Source organism: Channa argus, chromosome 12 (genome assembly GCF_033026475.1).
Source record: "Channa argus isolate prfri chromosome 12, Channa argus male v1.0, whole genome shotgun sequence".
Lineage (NCBI taxonomy): Eukaryota > Metazoa > Chordata > Actinopteri > Anabantiformes > Channidae > Channa > Channa argus.
In genome coordinates, this window is record NC_090208.1 from 4,558,433 (window position 1) to 4,578,371 (window position 19,939).

At 39.8% G+C, this 19,939-nt stretch overlaps 2 protein-coding genes across 7 annotated transcripts in view; one reads left to right on the forward strand and one right to left on the reverse strand.

Moving 5' to 3' along the window:
- Positions 1-19,939, reverse strand: part of LOC137137848 (uncharacterized) — a 66,178-nt gene that overhangs the window by 25,588 nt on the left and 20,651 nt on the right. The gene's annotated exons all lie outside the window — the stretch shown is intronic.
- Positions 565-18,747, forward strand: LOC137137865 (programmed cell death 1 ligand 1-like). Of its 4 annotated transcripts, none has more exons than XR_010915807.1 (5): positions 565-2,854; positions 13,247-13,573; positions 13,855-16,238; positions 16,705-16,740; positions 17,471-18,747. XR_010915807.1 is itself a non-coding variant. In XM_067524655.1 (3 exons), exons 1-3 carry the CDS (start codon positions 9,767-9,769, stop codon positions 14,016-14,018), a joined length of 570 nt encoding a protein of 189 aa, XP_067380756.1. In that variant the 5' UTR covers positions 572-9,766; the 3' UTR covers positions 14,019-14,586. The 4 variants fall into 4 exon arrangements, 1 of the variants encoding a protein (XP_067380756.1); XR_010915808.1 differs by having other exon boundaries at positions 565-780; positions 17,471-18,746; XR_010915809.1 differs by having other exon boundaries at positions 565-725; positions 17,471-18,746.

Consider the following 19,939-nt stretch of genomic DNA (forward strand, 5'->3'; position numbering starts at 1 on the left):
CACAAGTTTGTGTCAAACAACAGTGCTGTTCTGCAAAGTAAACCTACATCAGAACATGCAACAGACATTACGACAAAGCACCTTGCCTTTGATGGCATGCAAATAGAGAGAGCATTAGGATTCACTGGAATGTTGAAAGTGACCTTTTTACATTCAGCAGGGCTCTAGCCTTGTTTCCACCCCGTATGTGATATTCATTATTTTCCTCAAATTTCTACAAACAATAGCCCATAATGACAACATGAAAGACGTTTGTTTGAAATCTTAGCAAATGTCTTAATACAAAATGAAACAAATGACATGTACATAAGTATTCACAGCACTGCAGGTGAACTAATCCATGCTGCAGACAAACAGTAACACAGAGCAGAGACGACTCATTGTTGCTTTTAGTGTCAATCACCGACTTGAAGTGGTAACCTAAGCATCAGCATGTAACACAGAAGGGACTTGACAAAGAGACAAACTTTTTAAACTAAAATCTTAGTTATGTAAACATTAAACCACTGCACTTAAGAAAAAAAAGAAAAAAAGAAACTCAACTTCCTCCTACCAACTGACGTTTTTACTGGTGTCTGTTAGGGAAACTGTTGAAAGGAGGTGTTAAGTTGTTCTGCTTGAAAGAAAACGCTTTTCACCTTTTGAAAATTCATTCATTCATGGAGTGTTGAGTTTTTCAGAATTCCTAACTCTTTGGCATTTTAAAGAGTTTCTGTGTCCCTATCGTGAGTACCAGACATGCAGCACTACTCGTTAAACTTCAACACGCTCTGGAATCAGGTAGAGTTCCTTATCTGATGGCTTTGACTTTCTCTAACTTTAACTATTTGGTGTCTCTATGCCCTGTTGCTGTCAGCTACTTTTTGTTCTTTGCAGTTGTCTCATTCATCTCATGTCATAGAATTTGTGGGCAAGACGTTTGTGCCACAAGAAAATTAAAATGTCATTGGACTAAACAGGGCCCATGTTGGACACGAGGGTTAGTTTCAAAGGTAAAATGAGATCGACAGTGCGAAAATGTTGCATTTATTCTGTGATGAATGGAAAAAGGGGAAGTACAGTTGCAAAATGTGTCCTTGTGAGTCCATGTTATTGGTCATAAAGGGTTTTCATAAACTATACAGGAGAAAAATATGTAAATAATATAACAGATCCAATATTTTGCTTGCTAGCAGTCACTGTCTTGTCAACAACTGCAGACCATTTAAATCAAACATAATTATTCATTTCCTTTGTTTAAACGGGTGCAGAATGGTACTTGAATGGTTTCTTTTTGTGTTACTGGTTTGTTCATTTAGAAAAAACAAACCCATAATAAATATCTGTATTTATAATAAAAGGCACTTGTATATTATTTTACATAACAAGCCAATTTGGACAAAATGGCAGCTTGAACAATGAACTGATAATGAGTGCAGAACTCGAATAATGAAAAGTCAAGATCATTAAAGAAGCTATACTCAAAGTAAACACAGGTTCATACTTTCTTTCTCTTAGAAGTCACAATTTCATCACTTGATTTTGTCCTTTATTGCTGCTCCATGCATTATTTCATATCATGTTTTGTGTGCTGTGTGCCTGGCCTGTCAGTCAAACCTGTTGCCCAGCAACCATCTAGTCAATACTTTGCCTTCTTCTTTGCAAAATAGCTCAGACTCAGTCAGATAGGATGGAGAGCATCTGTGAACAGCCACAGATTCTCATTGGATTTAGGTCTGGATTCTGGCTGTATGTTTAGGGTTGTTGTCCTGCTGGAAGGTGAATCTCCTCCCCAGTGTCAAGTCTTTTGCAGACTCTAACAGGTTTTCTTCTAAGATTGATCTTTATTTGACTCCATCCATCTTCCTATTAACTCTGACCAGCTTCCCCAACCCTGCTGAAGAAAAGCATCACTGTGTACTTTGGGTTCCTTGTGACCTTCCTGGCTACTACACACTTTGTTCTTGCTGTGATGTTTGTTGGTCGCCTGCTCCTGAGCAGTGTAACAGTGATAAATGTTCTCCATGTGTACAAGACCTGCCTGATAGTTGGAGTCCAGACTCCTTAAAAATACTTTTGTAATGCTGGTGAGCAGCAACAACTGTTCTTGGTTTATCGTCTTCTAAAACCTCTTTTGATGCAGCCATGACACACTTCCACAAACCTGTGCTGTGTTGGATTCATTATGTCTCGTCGAAGAGAAAGATTAATAAAACTTGTGAGATAAACTTAAGATGAAGTCTGTTGTTAGTCTCTGTTGAAGAAACGTTAGACTTGATCTACATGTGTTCAGTTGGGAAGGATGTGTGTTTCTCGTTTTGTTTCCTGTTAAAGGGGCCTCTTACAATGTCTGCTGATAAAGGGGAAGTGTGGAAACATTGGACTGAAGGCATAAATAAAGTTTAAAAGGTTATTTATTTAGTATTTTAAATATATAACCTTAATACACGATTAGTAATGATTATTCTTCCTTTGCTACATTCTGTTCATGTCCAAGACAGAGATGTGTGTCAATGTTGAAGTTTAATACACACTGTTGTCTTATACACACATATACACCCTCACCCATCACTCCCTCTCTCTCTCTCACACACACACATACACACACACACCCTCTAAAGAGGTGTATGATATTTTCAGAGACACGTCTTTTGTTCCTACTGGGCACTTTGTTATAGGGTCTGTATTTTCATGGATACTGGTGGAAAAGACAGAAACCAGACTCAGTATCTTTGATCCTAGAGTTCTGATCATGAGGATCTTTTTCTGCTCAGCCTTTTGCCTGCTTTTTTTTTTTTAAACAATTTTATATAAGTTTTTGTTTGCAAATGGAACATTTTCCCTTCATTCACCTGTCTCTTCATAAACAGCGAAGGTAAGAGGTTGATTTTGTGGGGGATTTGAGCTTAGTTATAAAAGAAACCAACTGATCAAGGAGTAGGTTGTAGTTTTAGTTTCTTCTACAGGGGAATGTTGCTGGTTAACTTTATTTAAGCTAAATGCAACAGCACTTCACTGAATTCTGAAAAACTTGTCACTCCTCAACCACTTGCTGACACTTTTGGCTCTGCATTAGAGTCCTAAAAATACTAAAGGTCAGGTGTTACTGAAGGGTCAGTAAGCTCTGAATGATTAGTAAAGAGGAAAAGGATGAGAAATGCATTTTGTTATTTCCTACACACTGATGAGTTTGCTGATTCCTCATAGGTCATAATCTGTTGTGAACATCTGACTTTGATAGTGAAGACCCACACTTCTCTTATGGCCTAGCAGGCTCGAGGCCCTAAGGCTTGATTGTCTCTTTATTGATTAAAATAACTATGTTAGATAGAAATCTAAAGCAGAGTTTAATTTGTTAACAAAAACCATGCAGAGAGACCTGAGGTTTTGGTAGAATGTTACAAGTGTGGTAGGAGAATATGAATGTTTAGGGATGAAGACTGTGAGCCGAATGAAGAAGTGATCCGATAGATGCAGAGGAGTGACCAAGATGTTTTCTATGGTACAATTCCAGAATGAGGTCCAGGTTGTTGACAGCTTTGTGGGTCGGGGGGAGTGGCCAACTTCCAGGGGTCAGCGACGAGAAGTGTAGTACAACACCAGCCTGCAAGGAATCTGAGAGAAAGCAAAATTGGTGGAGAGTGCAGCTGGGGGGGTTGTGTACTGTGGTGTGATGTAGGTTTCTGTACAGTAAGTGCAAGCAGCTGAACAGCTCACTGTGTAGCAAAAGCTGGGATGAAGTCAGCCTTGTGAACTGCAGACTGGCAGTTCCACAGGGCAGGAGAGAAAGAGGCTGGTGACAAAGTGGTCTGAGTGAGGGTGTATCTTCTAGGAGAGTGTCATGTCCTGCATCTGCAGAGGAGAACAGGGATCAGCTGAAAACACAGTGCAAAAAGAAACAGGTTTCAGGAGTAGAAAAGGGTTAATGTGAAGCAAAGTGAAGTAACAGAGGAAGTGGAGGAAGTTAGAAATAGTGTCTTACGGTGTCCTTGCTCACGCAAGTAGACTCACTGGTCTTTACACAAGCCTTAACTTAGTAGTTGGTAGCACCCCCTTTGGAAAGAATCACTGAAATCAAACATCTTTGAACATTTCTTTTTCTGTAAACAGCGCCATGATGTCCTACATTTGTCTCATCTCCCCACAGTACATTCTCCCAGAAGGATTGTGGTTTTGTCACATAAGTTTTGGCAAACTCCAGTCTTGCTTTTTTATGTCTTTGTGTCAGCAGTGGTGTCCTCCTGGGTCTTCACCATAGCGTCTGTTAAGCCCCTGTCTAGGGGGTAGGGGTGCAACATACAAATAAATTAGGATGTTCCCTCTCTGGTCCCCAAACCAAAATCCAGGATCTAGATGTTCCAACAGTATGATATTTATTTTAAACAAAGAAAATGTCAAACAAACATGGCACTATAACTCAGGGTGAACCACGGCCAAAATAACAAACAAAATAAGCTATTTCCCAAAGAAAGTGCCACCTATCCTTTAGAAAGAAACACACAAAAAGACAGTCACTAACCCCAACTCCCTAATGTGAAAACAAGAGAAAACAATCAGTTCAGAAAATGGCAGTTCACCCATACTGCTTCAATACTATTTACAAAATATACAATATCTATACAAAACCATGGCACAAAGCCTAACAATTCAAAAATGCTCAACAATGTTTGGAGGCAAAGGACAGAGAACATGTGCTGCTGCCAGAAAAGCCCGTCTGGCTGTTAGGAACCGTACTTTTCAAACTCCAGGAAGTGTAGGATGGACCAATCAGCTTCCGGTACTGCCCCCCAATCCGGCCAATCAGGCAGGGCACCTATAACTCAAAAACGAACAACAACACATATGGCCAGGGCCGTAGCAGCGTCCCTTTTCATTCAGGCAGTGACGGATAGTGTGAAGTGACACTGTTGTACCCTGTGTCTGCAGATCAGCTTGAATTTGTTTGGAAGTTAATCAGGTTCTTTATCCACAATTGGAACAATCCTTTGTTGTCATTTTTCATTAATTTTGTTTGTTGCCACAGGAGCTATTACATGCTTGAAAAACAATTATTTCTTACAATTTTGACAAGGTGCCAATAATTTTGAGTTCTGTGTGAATTTTGATCCCGTTTGAATTTTCTTCTCAGTTTTTTTTTTGTGTTGTTCCAGTTCAAACAAAAACAATAAGCACGTAAAAACCAAGACATTTGCTGGGGGCTGGCACAGTGAGCCCTGGGGAATTATGGGTAATAGCCATGTTAATAGTTCTATGTGTTTAAAGTGTTTAATGTGCATGATTTGTGTTAAGATTAGTGTTATAAGGTGTGTTCAGACGTTCTGGTTTTGTTATGTGATGTATGTGTTGGACGGCACCGTGAGGGAAAGTGCTGTGTATAGGAGTAGCCATCACGGTGACCAGCCGCAGTTGCTGTGACCAAAATAAAGCTCAGTTATCTCTATTGTTAGAGGTAACTGTAAAAAGGCAATAGCTGACCTATCATTACCTACTGTAAAGCAGGTTGAGGCACTTGAGGTTGTGCGGTGAATGGGGCACAAGTATTCTACCTTCTGCCTGACATTTTTGACAAGTTGCTCTCCTATTAGCCTGCAAGCACCCATGCTAGCTGATTAGCCAATTAGGTAAGTCAGTTAGGGTTAGCCTTAGGTTCTGCTTCACCGCCTCCCACAGTTTCTCCCATAAGACGTGGGGTGCTACAGTATTTTAGCACTGATGTACTATCAGTCCAATATATGGAGACATCCAGTGGTAGCTGCAGTTCCTTCCTTAGCATTCTGTCCACATGTACTGTCATGGCACGATTGATTAGCATTTTAACATCCATGTCCTTTAATGGAAGATTAATGCAGTAGTGTCCAGTTACCATTTTAGCAGATTGTGTAACTTAACCAAAAACAAACGATCAGCCTTAGACATCTCCTGCTCCTCCTCTTGACCATCCTCAGGAAAGTCATATTGAACTGCTGACTCCACAGATCCTCTAGCTTGGCTACAGATATGATTTGACACAACCTGTGCTACTTCATTTTTGGTTCTGTTGCAGCCACTTTCTTTCAGTGGCCCATTCACTGTCCATCCCAGCATAGTTCAAACTGAATAAGGATCATTGTTGATGCTGGGGATGAACTGTACTGGTTCCATAGTTTTTGCAAGATTACTTCCAATTAACAGTTCTATTTCTTGAGTTTTCAATCATGAGTTGAGCGCCTCACTATCATCATCTTTAATTGTTTGCCAACCTATAAGGCCTTATCCATGTAGGCTACAGAGATCTTATATTCATTGCTATAAGTCTCTTTGGCTTTTTGTATCCTTGGTCCAGTTCCATGTGAAAACAACGTTGCACTCTTCTCTCTAGGTTGTTCACTTGTATACTGCTCTGAAAAATAGAGTCAAGGATAAGCCGAAAGGACAGAAAAATTCATTCAGTCATTCTCTGGTTTACTCTCCACCCCATGGTCAAATGCTCTGATGAAGAGTCTTGGGTTCACCTCCTCCACGCAGTAATCATCATCCATTAAACAAAGTGTCTTGTTCTTTTTTTCCATCAGCTTCCAAGTTGGCCTTTCTAGCATTTATCCAACTTTGCAAAGAACTCTCCATGACCTTGAGAGTTGGCTTTGTCTGTTTTTGCCACTATGGCTGGATCAGCTTCCCCTTCCATTATTCACCGAATGTTAATCCACGTGTTTAATCCAAGTAGAGATGGTTTCTCACTAATGTGGAGGCAGACTTTCTCGTGTCCGGAGGTCCAACACTTATTTACTCCAGAGATCATTGTATGACAAACACTGAACATTTATTAAATTCTACATTCCACAATTGAGCTGATAACAAAGTAGTTCCACAGAAAAACACTGAGATGAAAACCAAAAAAGTCCACAAAACAAGTTCCACAAAATAATTCCACAGAACACGGTAAGAAACCGTGTACCTCCACAGCTACACACACTCAACTTTCCACTACTACCTTGTTGCTCTTCCAGTTCATTTATACACTGTCCAAAACAAACATCTTTAGCTTGACAACTGTTAGGCAAAATTCAAAGGCCATTTTTTAACGTTTAACTTGTGACGTCATTAGTGATGTTATCTATACACTTATACATACACTTAATTTACCTATACTTCCAAGACACAATGTCCACACAGAGAAAACCCCCGTTGGCACAGACATTATTTTTAAAAATAATACTCCATACATTTAATACAGTGGTAGTGATGTCAGTACATCTCTCCCTATGATTTGGTTTGGATTCTGGTCCCTGTCCTTTAAAACCTATTTCATCCTACATTTACATTTACAATACTGTTCTATTTAGATACAAATTGCCCTCCAACATACTATTGCAGAACTTCAAAACCATATTTTATGTAATCAGTATTTGTCAAAATGAAAAGAGCATTTTACTGTTTATACTAGTCCTGTAGATGTATTAAAAGTGATAAGATGTTTATATTCATTACATGTAAAGTTAATGGCTTTTTTGCTTTCATTTTGATGATTACAGGCTACAGTTCATTAAAGTCAAAACTTTCTCTGTCAGCATTAGTTCTTTGACATCGACTTGATGTATCAATGTTTGCCACATATAACCCGGATGTAAATATTTTTAAAGTAGTCTGCGAAGATGTGAAGACCTAAGAGTGCACATATTTGATGTTAATAAAATAAAACAATACAATTATAAAAATGTAGTTACGTATCAAGTCAGTCAGTACACCACTAAACTGATTTGATTACTGTGTTGTGTTTCTGTTTTGTGGATAGGGGGACATGGTGGATCAGTGGTAGAACGTTGGGTTTGGATGCAGAAGGCAGTGGGCTCAAATCCCACCAAGGGTCACCTTGGTGCCGATCCCGAGCCCGAAAAAAAAATGGGAGGGTTGTGACAGGAAGCGCACAGAGATTACCTGTGGAGCTTTCTGGTGACATGTTATTTAATATTTATTTAATATTTAAAACGGATCGGGGCAACATGGTGATCTGGTTAACTCTATCACCTCACAGCTAGAAAGATGTGAATATGCGTCCCTGACCGGCCGTTGCCTTTCAGGAGTTTGAATGTTCTACCTGTGCTTGTGTGGGTTTCATCCAGTTTCCTTCCACAGTCCAAAGACATACATGTTAGATTAATTGGTGAGTCTGAGTGTGAATATGTTATACATAGGGTTGTATGCCTTGAGCCTTGACCTCTTGCCTCATAACAGCTGAGATAGGCTCCAGACCCCCTGCAAAGCTATATGGGATAAGCAGTTACAGATAATGGATGTATGGAAATGGATCATAGTGATGGGTTATGCGCAAAAGATGCAGCTCCGAGAGCCGATGCTCGTATCGAGCGAGAGCCAGCTCCCAGTTTTTTCCTTTCGCTGCTTACCTCAGTGCTCAGCCTGAGCTCTGCTCAAGGCAGAACTTTGTTTTGATTGGTCAGCAATGGCATCACGGCCAATCAGATGTGAGGATATGGGATCATACCATATGATATTATGTAATTATATTATGTATATATTATGTAAATTATGTAAAAACAGAGAGGGGCTCAGAAGTGGAGCAGCGCTCCACTGCAAGTTAACTGTCTTTCAGATAGTGGTGAGGAGAGTGTGTACTGTTGGCGTAGTTGAAACTATGAGTGACACCTGAAAGAGAAGCAGCATCTGGCTCCAGTTTAAAGATAATGGAAACAGCAAAGCAGAGTGTGTTCACTGCAAGATGAAAATTACTTTAAGAGCCGGTTCCACCACAAACCTGCATAGACATTTGAGAACTGTCCATCCTACAGTGCAGTTAGAGGAGAGAGGGCAAGCTGCCACACATCTACAGATCCTGGTGTGTCTCATCCCAAAAAAACAGCAACTGCAGCAGCATCTACTGGCTTCCCCACACATGCAGGTATAACCTCTCCTACTGCAACTCAAAGCAAAATAAGCCAGTTTATACCCAAAATGATGATCCCATCCAAACAGCACAGCATTGCAGAAGAGTTGCTAAAATGATTGCTACTGATTTCCAACCCTTTTCCATTGTGGAGGACAGAGGTTTTAAAGTTTTTTTCAAAACTTTAAATCCCACATACACTCTACCCAGTAGAAGAACATTGTCCCAAACAACAATACCTAAACTATATGACACAGAACGCGCATTATGGCAAGAAAGGGTGAAAAAAGCTCCATCAGTTTGCCTGACAACTGACTGCTGGACCTCCAGAACAACTTGTCTTTCATGGCTGTCACTTGCCATTTCATTGAAAATTACAAGATGACATTTTGTCTTCTGGACTGCGTTGAGTTCACAGACAGACACACTGCAGAAAACCTGGCAGAGGAGCTAGTAAGAGTGTCAAGTAGAGGACAAAGACCTGTGAAGGCCTACAAAAAAACCTAAATTAAGAGCCGGCTCTTCTTTGGGAGCTGAGCCAAAAGAGCTTCCCATCGCTAATGGATCGGATCTCTGGAAAAGTTTTTTTTCACTCCCTTGCCGTCGCAGAACGATGACGAACTGGTGACGTCGGCGGGAAGTAGTGGACCTCAGCAGAAGATCAACCTTAAAACAAACGCGGGCAGCGTTCGACAGTTGGTCTTTATCAAATCTTACCATCCAATCGATTAGCTGTTGGAACCTACCGGTAAAGATCATAGTACATAGTCGCTTTCCCGTAAAACCAACTTCCGGGTAAAAATAACATTGTGGACGTTTAACGTTCACCATCTTGTTGCGTAGTCTGAGCGCTGTTGATAGAGAAACAAAAGACAGGAGCATACGACGAAAACGAATGTCAAACTAAACATGTCTAACGTCACTTTAAGGTGGATTTTGTTCGTGTGCCTTCTTTGCTCGTGTTGGCTGATCCATTCTGCCTCAGCAGGTAGGTTGTGTGAGTGCTTAAACCATATACTGGAAACACAAATCTGCTGTGGGTTGATCAAATTGAAGCTAATTTAGGCCGTTGACACATCAAACCGACGGTAAAGAAACTACTGCTTCGTCTAGACTGAAAAGGGACATTTGGACACAGAGAAACACCAAGTATAAGCATGAACATTCTGAACCTGCGTGAAACAAACAGAAAGCGGAAGACGTGAGTGGACATGTACAAACAGAAAGGAAGAGAATTAGCTTCATTGGCCAAGTATGCTAACACATACAAGTGTTTTGCTGGGGATCATTGCTAACTGTCAGGGACACGTTCAGTAGTCACCTACATACAGACGCTATAAGAATAACAACACAATAAGGACATAACGAAGGCAAATCCAGGTGCTGTGTGTGTGTGTGTGTATTGTAAACTAAAGCTGCGTTGTGTACTTGTTTAGTCCTGTAGGGATGTTGTGGTTGAGCAATAGTATCTGCAGTGTAGCAGTAAGTATGAGAAGTATGAGGTCAGCTGTTAACAACTGTGATGACCTGAGGAAAGACACTTCAGGCGTCTGGTGGTTTTGACAGAGAGCTTTGTAGAACCGTCTCTAGAGGGGAGAAGCTGGAATAGGTTGTATCCTGGGTGGGAGAGGTCAGGGGTGATTTTCTTTACCTGCTTCCTGGTTCTCAGTGTGGGCAGGGGAGCACTAAAGATTCTTAATGACATAAGTGTTTGTCTAATGCCCCTCACCACAAGTATAATCATATTATACCAGGACTTGACATTAAAAGTCACATATTGTGCAAAACCCACTTTTGCACAATATGTGACTTTTCATATTTATTATTTTCCTCAAAATTCTACAAACAATACCCCATAATGACAACATGAAAGAAGTTTGTTTGAAATCTTTCAAACATATTCATTCAAATCAAATTTATTAAAAATAAAAAAATTAAAATATTTGAGGAAAATAATGAATTTAATCAATTTTAAAATAAGTCTGTAACATAACAAAATGTGGAAAAAGTTAAGTGCTGGGAAAACTTTCTGGATGCACTGTATATGGGTCTGTGGAGAAACTGTTATACCTGACTCATATAAACATAATAAAAATAGTAATTTACGTAGCACTTTCCCCTTTACACCAATAAATGGATGTTTGGGAAACTGCAGAATATCATCAGAATATCATCATACTTGCTCAATTGTGCCACTGCATGATGCTTTCAAATTTCCTGAACAGAGTTTACTTCTGCTGGGCAAGTGGGAAAGTGTTAATGTTGAGTCCTGTTTATCTTCTACCATAAAGAAGCTTCTCTCCTCTTTTACTTCCTTCCCAGTGGCAAATTCAAGATTTTAAGACATTTAGTGTAAAGACATAAAATGAGTCAGTGTCTACTTCTGTATAAGAACATACACAGTTGATGCCTGTAAAACTCAGTAATCAAATTTAGATTTTACAGCAGAGAGCTGTAAGAATTATTAGTAGATGTTCTTACCAAAAACCCTCAAAGCAGTGTTAATGAAATATGTGTCACCGACTGGATCTGGATCTGGATCACGCTCAACAGTGCTGAGAGGAAGTGGCGCAATTTCAAGACTCCATCTGCTCTTGCTGAGTATCAGGATCTGCTTGGATCTTTTTCTCACAGTGTCACCAGGGTAAAGACTGAATACTACCAGGAGAAGCTCAGCAACACCTCGGTCACCAGAAAGCTGTTCTCCATTTTTCAACTCACTCATCTACCCACCTCCACCTCCTCCATCCACCTCTCTCACTGCAGACAACTTTGTCCGCTTCTTTACTAATAAGGTGGCAGCTATCAGCTCACAGTTCTCTCCTCCAGATGATGACATCCTGCTAACTTCTTCCAACACTACATTGAGCTCATCATTTTCAACTCTGACAGAGCACAACGTATCCCCCCTCCTCCTCTCTAACCATCCGACCACCTGCTCTCTGGATCCGATCCCTTCCACTCTTCTTCAAGTAGTTGCACCCTCACTAAGGCCAGCTATTACACAAATCATCAACACATTTCTCACAACAGGTACTTTTCCGACCTCATTCAAGCAGGCCCACATTACCCACTGCTCAAGAAGCCTTCTGTTGATCCCTCCGTTGTTGAGAAATACCGACCTGTCTCCCTTCTCCCATTTCTGGCCAAGACCCTGGAAAGAGCAGTCTTCCATCAACTCTCAGGCTTTCTTTCCGAGAAAAACTTACTCGATGTCAACCAGTCTGGCTTCAAAAGGGGTCATTCCACAGAAACTGCACTCCTGGCTGTGGTGGAATCTCTTCGAGCTGCAAAAGCCACAGGTCAGTCTTCTGTCTTAATTCTACTTGATCTATCATCAGCCTTTGACACTGTGAACCATCACATCCTCTTGTCCACACTCTCTGACTTAGGCATCTCTGCATCAGCTCTAGCCTGGCTTTGTTCTTACCTAACGGAACGAACCTTCAAGGTATCCTGGCAAGGGCATGTTTCTCACTCTCATAGCCTCTCTACTGGTGTGGTGCAGGGTTAAGTTCTTGGTCCTATTCTTTTTTCTGTCGATACTGCTTTGCTGATGACACACAGCTCTTCGTGTCCTTTCCACCGGACAACTCCACTGTTGCATCATGCATTTCTGCCTGTCTCAGACATGTCTTCCTGGATGAGAGGGAGACCTCTTCATCTCAACCTCTCCAAGACCGAAGTCCTTGTCTTCCCAGACAGACCTTCGAAGCAACACAACATCAGCATCAACATGGGATCTACAGTCATTGTCCCCACTAAGTCGGCCAGAAATCTGGGGGTCATCATCGACGACCAACTGAACTTTATCTCCTCAGTCTTTAGGGCATGTAGATTTGCCCTCTACAACATCAGGAAGATCTGAACCTGCATCACGGAATATACAACCCAACTCATTGTACAGGTGCTTGTCATATCTCGTCTTGAATATTGCAACGCTTTGTTGATGGGGTTACCGGTATCCACAATCAAACCCTTGCAGAGGATCCAAAAGGAAGTAAAATATTGCTACCAAAGTTCATAGAAAATAGTCAGAACAAATCATTTATTATCAAATCTTTGTAAACTTTATGCATCTCATCAAACCAGTGTGTGTATGCACAACTCAGGATTCACATTTTTAGAGGACCTTTGATGTTGTTTACATGTTGGACACAAAACCTTACGTGTCAGTATGTGAATAGAACAAATCAATCACAGATCCTTTGTAAACGTCATGTCTGCTGTTTAAATGTAGGTTTATGTGGAGAGAGCTTTGGTTTAAATACAGTATGTTTCAGTGTTTAGTCTCTTTGAATATTACCTGCTCTCAATATTTCCTGTTTTTAACTGTTTGACTGATCTTGCTTCCTGCTTTTCTCTGGATTTTTCCCTGTTTTTGTTCAGATCTAAATATTGAAGGGAAACCTGGAGATAATGTCACTCTGCAGTGTCAGGGGACAGAAGAGTTTACAGTTTTAAAGTGGAACAAACCTGATCTGAAGTCAGAGTATTATGTCTACTTCATTAGAGATAAGAAGTTATATAAACAGTACCAGCATGAATCTTTTCAAGATCGGGTTGAGCTTAAAGATCCAAACATGAAGAACAGAGATGCATCAGTGATTCTGAAGAACATCAACATCAATGATGCTGGAACATATGAGTGTTATGTTGGAGAAGGAGGCCGTTTTAAACTCATCAACAGAGTCACTTTGACAGTTCATCAACCAGGTGAGTGTGTGTGTGTGTGTGTGTGTGTGTGTGTGTGTGTGTGTGTGTGTGTGTGTGGATCAGAGGTGAAGCTGCTTCCTGGTTGTTGATGTGAGAGTGAACGATCACAGATCAGATGTTGGTGTTTTCTAAAGATGTTGCTGATGAGACTTTGTAGCAAACAGCTGCTATGAGTGATGGGATCAAAGTGCAGTAGATAATGTCTGACAGGAGTTTGAAGAGGAAATGGATTCATCACCTACCTGACACCTCACACCTCACATCTCATTCTCTTCTTACAGGTGATGAAGCTGGACATATGAATGAAGAAGAATCAGTTGGAACCAACAGAGGACATGTTGGACTGGCAGTGGGTTTGTCAGGTGTTGGTGTGATTCTTGTTGCTGTTGGTGTTGTTGCTTTTCTGATCTTTAGAAAAAGATTCACAGAGCAGAATTCATACTAACCTGCTGAAAGTGCAGGTGAATGTAGCATGTGATACATAAACACTACAAATACCTGTAAACTCAATTACTCTTTACTTTAGCAGAAGTTTCTAAGATCAGAATCAGTCTTATTAGAATTATATGTGATTTACTAAGTGCACTTATTAATCACTACTTTAAAACACTACACTATTAAAACACAGTATCTATGGATGTTTCTGAATGTTTTAGTTCAAATAATTGGTTCAGATGGGTCATACAACAGATTAACTGTCTGCACATGAAGAAAAGACACTAACTTTAGAATCACAGTCTTCATCTGAATGACTTTGGACGTACATGGTGCAAAAGTGGGTTTGATACAATGCAAACTACATATTACATATTCCTTTCATCATTAGAATGGCTACAAATATGCTAAAAATAGATATGAGTATATTAATTAAAGCAGCTTCTATATTGAGTGTAAAGCAAAGAAGAAAACTTGTTGTTGTTCATGTCTGTGTCCTGAATGATTCCTTGTGAAAACCTGCTTCTATTGTTGACATTTTCTGAATTAAACTTTCCCACAACTGAACATGAACGAAAGCCTCACTGTATTTGGTGATTTTAAATGTGTTTTCCATAACTGAATGTGTAGAGATGCTGGCAAATTCTGTGACCTGTGACCCAGACACACTAAACATGGCAGCAGTGCAGAGACAGTCAGTTCTAAAGGTTTTTGAGTGAGACGCAAACAATTTCTGCTTTATTAGTAACTTTTGTAACAATCCTATTTATTGTAATGTGATCATTGTTTCGTGTCAGGGACATAGGGGGCAGTGTACTTTAGCAGGATTCCACCATTTTGGCTCGTTTGTATTGATGGGAGCCAATCAGCATCCAGAGTCTATAAAAGGTTGAGAGACTGTGGGTGAGGGGCTCTGGCTTTGTGAAGAGGACAGATGTGTGTTCAGGGCCACCACTGTTTGAAGACAGTTGGAAAAGTTGCAGGCCTGGTCTGGAGGCTTTCTTTTGTTTGCTGCCATCTTGGCCATGTGCTTTTGTGTGGGCACTAGTTTTGACGTCCTTTTGAGAAATTGTTTAGTGGTAAGGGGCTGGACCTTGTTTTTCTATCCAGTTAGGTGCAGACAGATGTTCTTTCATTTGGCACAGCTGTCCGGTCCAGGCCTCTGACCCTGTACTGTGGTTGTTTATCAATTAAAAATCAAAAGCAAAGTCAGAGTTTGATTTCTTTGATAAAAAGAATTCTACTTTCTGGATTTAGTGGGTTTAATGTTATTTTAGAAAAACATGGTTTGTACCAACAAATTTGTCCTGTATGTGCAGGAAACAGATGAAGACAGCTGCTATCAGCTGAACTCACATAGAACTGTTATTATCCAGTTCTGCCACCTGCTGGTTGACACAGGGAACAGTTCCATGGGTGGTTTTGTTCAGTTCAGGGGCCTCATTTATCAACTCTTCATATAACGTCTCTGAGAGTAGTCAGAGTTTTTCTTGTGCTTTAAATTGTGTGTAAATGTAGAACTTCCTCTGAGCAGGTGAATCAACACATTCTCTGTGGTAAAGCGGTAAAATTGCTGATCCATCAAAATAACACGCACACAAACTGCAACTCTGTCAGACAATATGGAAACAATCTTTTCTGTGTTTCCATTTTAATTTGGAACACAAGACAAACATTTTGTACAGAATGAATGATGCCATTAATGCTTCTATTCCATCTTGTTTCACTCGTAATTAATTAATATTGAATAATAGTGAACTGTCAGTTGTTTTAGTTTATTTTAGACACGTATGCTTTTGTTTTTATTGTTATTCTTAAACTATGTTGTGGCCAAACTATTTAAAATGAATGTGGCGTTAAAACATTAGAACCACCTCTTCTTATCATGCACTGCAGTAGAACTCCACGACCCACTTTGACCTCAATAATTATCACCTTTCTGACAGTTTTAACCTGAAAGCTGAGAAATCATAAGCTTGTAAAAGTAGAACTCATGGCAGAGCCACTGTATCAGACTGCACAGCTGGTCATAATGTTTTACCTGATTGGTTTATATAAGTAGTGATGTCAGTATGTCTGGGGTGGTTCTTTACTGTCGTCTGCTGGAGACATCACATCAACTTCTCACCGACTAAAAGGAAGGAAGCGGGTAAAGCAGCTGTTACCAAACTAAGTGCAGACGTCTCATCAAGTTGTACAATGGACCAACGATGTATCCAGCTGCTACTCTGTAAGTACAGTCTGTATTTGTTAAATCTATGCTGAACTTCATAAAAGTAGTGGTGATGAGATACAGCACAACATGACAGAAAAGCTTATGATATCAAACACGAAATGAGATTTAAAATAACTGAACTCACGGGGTAAGGTGAAAGGACAAAAATAGATGAAATATAGTAAGTATAAATATATAATTTGTAAAAATAAAAAAAATTAGATTAGCTGAGACAACATCACATAAAGATTTTACAAAGTAATTTAAATTTAATTTAAAGTCGTATTCAATATTTATTGATTTATTATCTATTTACTGGCTTTATACTGTTGATCTCAAACAACCATAAATATTCACCCTATTGTCTGTAAACCCACTTATTACATTCACATCCATATTTAATGAAATGTTACTGTAAGTAAATACTCTACATGCAAATCTCCAAATTAGCCGACTGTCTTTTCTCTTTGTGTTTGTGTAGTTGTGACTTCACTGCTGTGGGGCTCAACAAACCAAGGTTGGTACATTTGTCATCCAATATTCATCAGCTGTTAAATGGTCAAACTGCTGATTTTACACATGAAGAATAATGTACTGGTCCTGCTCAGTCCTCCTCACCCTGGGAAAAACTGTTGTATGATGTTCTCTGGCTGTGGTGGAGAAAACAAGCTAAATATTGGCTGTAAACCAAGAGTCCATGAAGACACTTGGGTATTATTGTAAACAAAAAGAGTAAAGATGCAGCTTAAGTTCACTCTGCACATGTAGAACAGATGCTAACTTTTAATGAACTAGTTAAAATGAATGGAGTCAATACACATAATGAAAACATGTTGTTTTATAAAGTAACTTGAATCTGAAACACTGCTAAACTTCCTCTTTATAAGTTAATGAAAACTAAAGAAAGTATTTTCATGGACTGTTACTCAGTGGACACTTAAGACCAAATACTTTATATATACTGCTAATACTACTGTATGACATTGTTGTTGGTCTGATTATTGTTACTTTCTACCATTTTTCCTCAAATGTACTGAAACTCTCACAGTTCATCTGACTGTGAGTCACAACAGTGTTTTTAGCAGCACTTTTATCAAAACTGTCTTGATTTAGGCAACAGATAACACGACACACTGCATGTTCTACAAAGCAGAAAGAGACGTTAGTCTGACACTGTTGGGCTGTTTGTTGGTCTCACAAACACTTTCTGTTGGGTTCTGTGTGTGTGTGTGTGTGTGTGTGTACAGAGTTGTCTCTAGAAGCAGATGTTGTCTACTCTTCAGTGAGGTCAACATCGACACCTTCACACCTTTAGTCCGATCACTGACACAGACCTGCTGCCTGCAACTGGTTCACACAGCTCCTCCCACCAGACACATATATTCTTTCAAACTATTTACATGTTTGGTTGTTTGTTCTCATAATTTTATATCATTATTCCATTTTAAATCTCTAATAACTCTTCTAAACCAATTTGATCAAGAACTTTCCGGCATTTTGTGTTAATTTTTTTATTTCCTGTACTTTTATTAACCCTCAGGCTGTTGTTGGTTTGTAGATGAGCTGCAGCAATGGGAGTATTGGTCTGAACATCTATAAATAAACTGCAATTTTATAACTATTTTTTATTTAATTTTTACTTTTAATACCTGTTTACTACTCATTTAATAACTGCATGTGTAAAGTTGTTTATTATTGATACTAATCATTTTTCATTACACCATTCAGGCAGGAATAAAGTGTTTCTAACAAATGAAATAATTGTAATTATTATTTATTCTAATATAGTTTGCTGTTCTACATTGTGGTTGTTGCTGGAAGATTTAGAAGAAGAACGTGTCTTTATAGCTGTAACCACATGTACAGTAGTTTGGTTTTATTTCATATCACATTGTAACTGTTATTAAAGAGCAGTTACTCTATTTGTACTTTGTAATTATGTACAATAACATCTAAAAAGTACAATCTCACATGTTGACCCCCAAATGCACATGTCTTAGCTTTGTAACAGCAGTTTCCTGTACTTCTTCTAACGCACAAAATATTCACACCAGCTTGTAGGTGTAATATAAAGTGTCACCCCCACCTTGCATGATGAAACTCACATCAGTCAGATAATGTTATATATGATACATTTTAGGACTAAGGGGCTTGATATCTCTGATTTTTACCAAACAGCTTCATTACTGTGGGTAAAAACACGCCTCAAAAATGAATAAGGACATTAGGTTATTTAAAAAAAGTGGAGTAACCATTTCAGCAGAGTCATTTATTTAAATATATTTATGACTCAGGTGCTGGTGTAAAGTTCTGTTTCTGGAATTAAAGAATCAACTCATCACAAAACTAAACCATCAAATACAGAAATACAGCAGCAGTGGCACATGGTCAGTTTGTGAGGTGAATCGTTGGCGAGCTCCAAACCACAACATCTATTCTTCCTTTGCAGCATTTCTGCACCGAAACCTGTCAAACATTAGTCATGTTTCAGTGAACACTGTGGCACCAGAGAGACAAGCCAACTGTCTCACAAAGAAACTAATGAAAGGAAATAATCAACATCACATTAGCGATTGCAGCCCAGTGACCTTTGATGAACTTTCACTCACTTGAGGTCAGAACAGCAACTTCGCAGCTCGTAGAAAAATGTGACAAGTAGCAACTTGGCTCCACAGTGATACTGCAAGTATGTGCAAGAAGTGTTAATACAGACCAAGTTAAGCCTGAACCTGCTCTTCTGCTGTGTCCTGTGCAGACGAGCAGCATCTTCTGCCACCTGCTGGTCACAGAACTCAAATTTAAAATGTACTGAATAAAATGTGAAACTCAAGTCAAGTCAAGCTTTATTGTCAGTTCTTCCACATGTACAGTACATACATACATACAGGGAACTGAAATTGCATTTCTCTCGGATCCATGGTGCTAACAGGTAGTTCTAACAGTGGAGCCTAAGATCTAGATCACATAAATATAAAAATATAAAATACACTATACAATTCAACTATACAATAAGGGCATTGGTGAGTATACTAATAAAAGTACAATACAAAGTACAATAAAGTAAAAGTAAAAGCAGCGCAAGGCACATGGCAGATGGAGTGCAAACCAGTAAAGTGTACATCAGTGCAAGTAACAGAATTAGTGCAAAAAACATGGCTTATTCAGACTGGTAAAAGTGGCAGAGTGCAGAGGGCTCAAGAGCAGTTCTTTAAATTAAGTTTACATGTGAGGTAGTAGGGGGTTATAGTTCTGTGCCTGAGGCAGAAGAGGGAAGGGGGGCAAGTTCCGGAGCGAGTTCAGCTTCCTGACAGCCTGATGGATGAAGCTGTCCTTCAACCTGCTGGTCCTGGCCTGTAGGTTCCGCAGTCTCCTCCCTGATGGCAGCAGGCTGAAGAAGCTGTGTGACGGGTGAGTGTGATCACCCGCAATGCAGAGGGCTTTGCGGGTGAGACAGGTTCCATAAATGTCCAGCAGGGAGGGGAGACAGACACCAATGATCTTCTCAGCTGCTCTCGCTATGCGTTGTAGAATTTTCCGGTAGGAGGCGTTGCAGGCCCCATACCACACAGTGATGCAGCTCGTCAGGATGCTCTCGATGGTGCCTCTGTAGAAGGTGCACATGATGGGGGGCAGAGATCTGGCTCTTCTCAGTTTGCGGAGGAAGTAGAGACGCTGCTGTGATTTCTTGGCCAGTGCTGCAGTGTTGTCGGTCCATG

What these genes read in the sequence shown, in the direction of transcription:
- LOC137137865 (XM_067524655.1), top strand. Translation starts at nt 9,767, where the DNA reads ATGTCTAACGTCACTTTAAGGTGGATTTTGTTCGTGTGCCTTCTTTGC. An exon ending in GATCCATTCTGCCTCAGCAG is followed by an intron (nt 9,846 to 13,246) that starts GTAGGTTGTGTG and finishes GTTTTTGTTCAG; the next exon opens with ATCTAAATATTGAAGGGAAA. An exon ending in TTTGACAGTTCATCAACCAG is followed by an intron (nt 13,574 to 13,854) that starts GTGAGTGTGTGT and finishes CTCTTCTTACAG; the next exon opens with GTGATGAAGCTGGACATATG.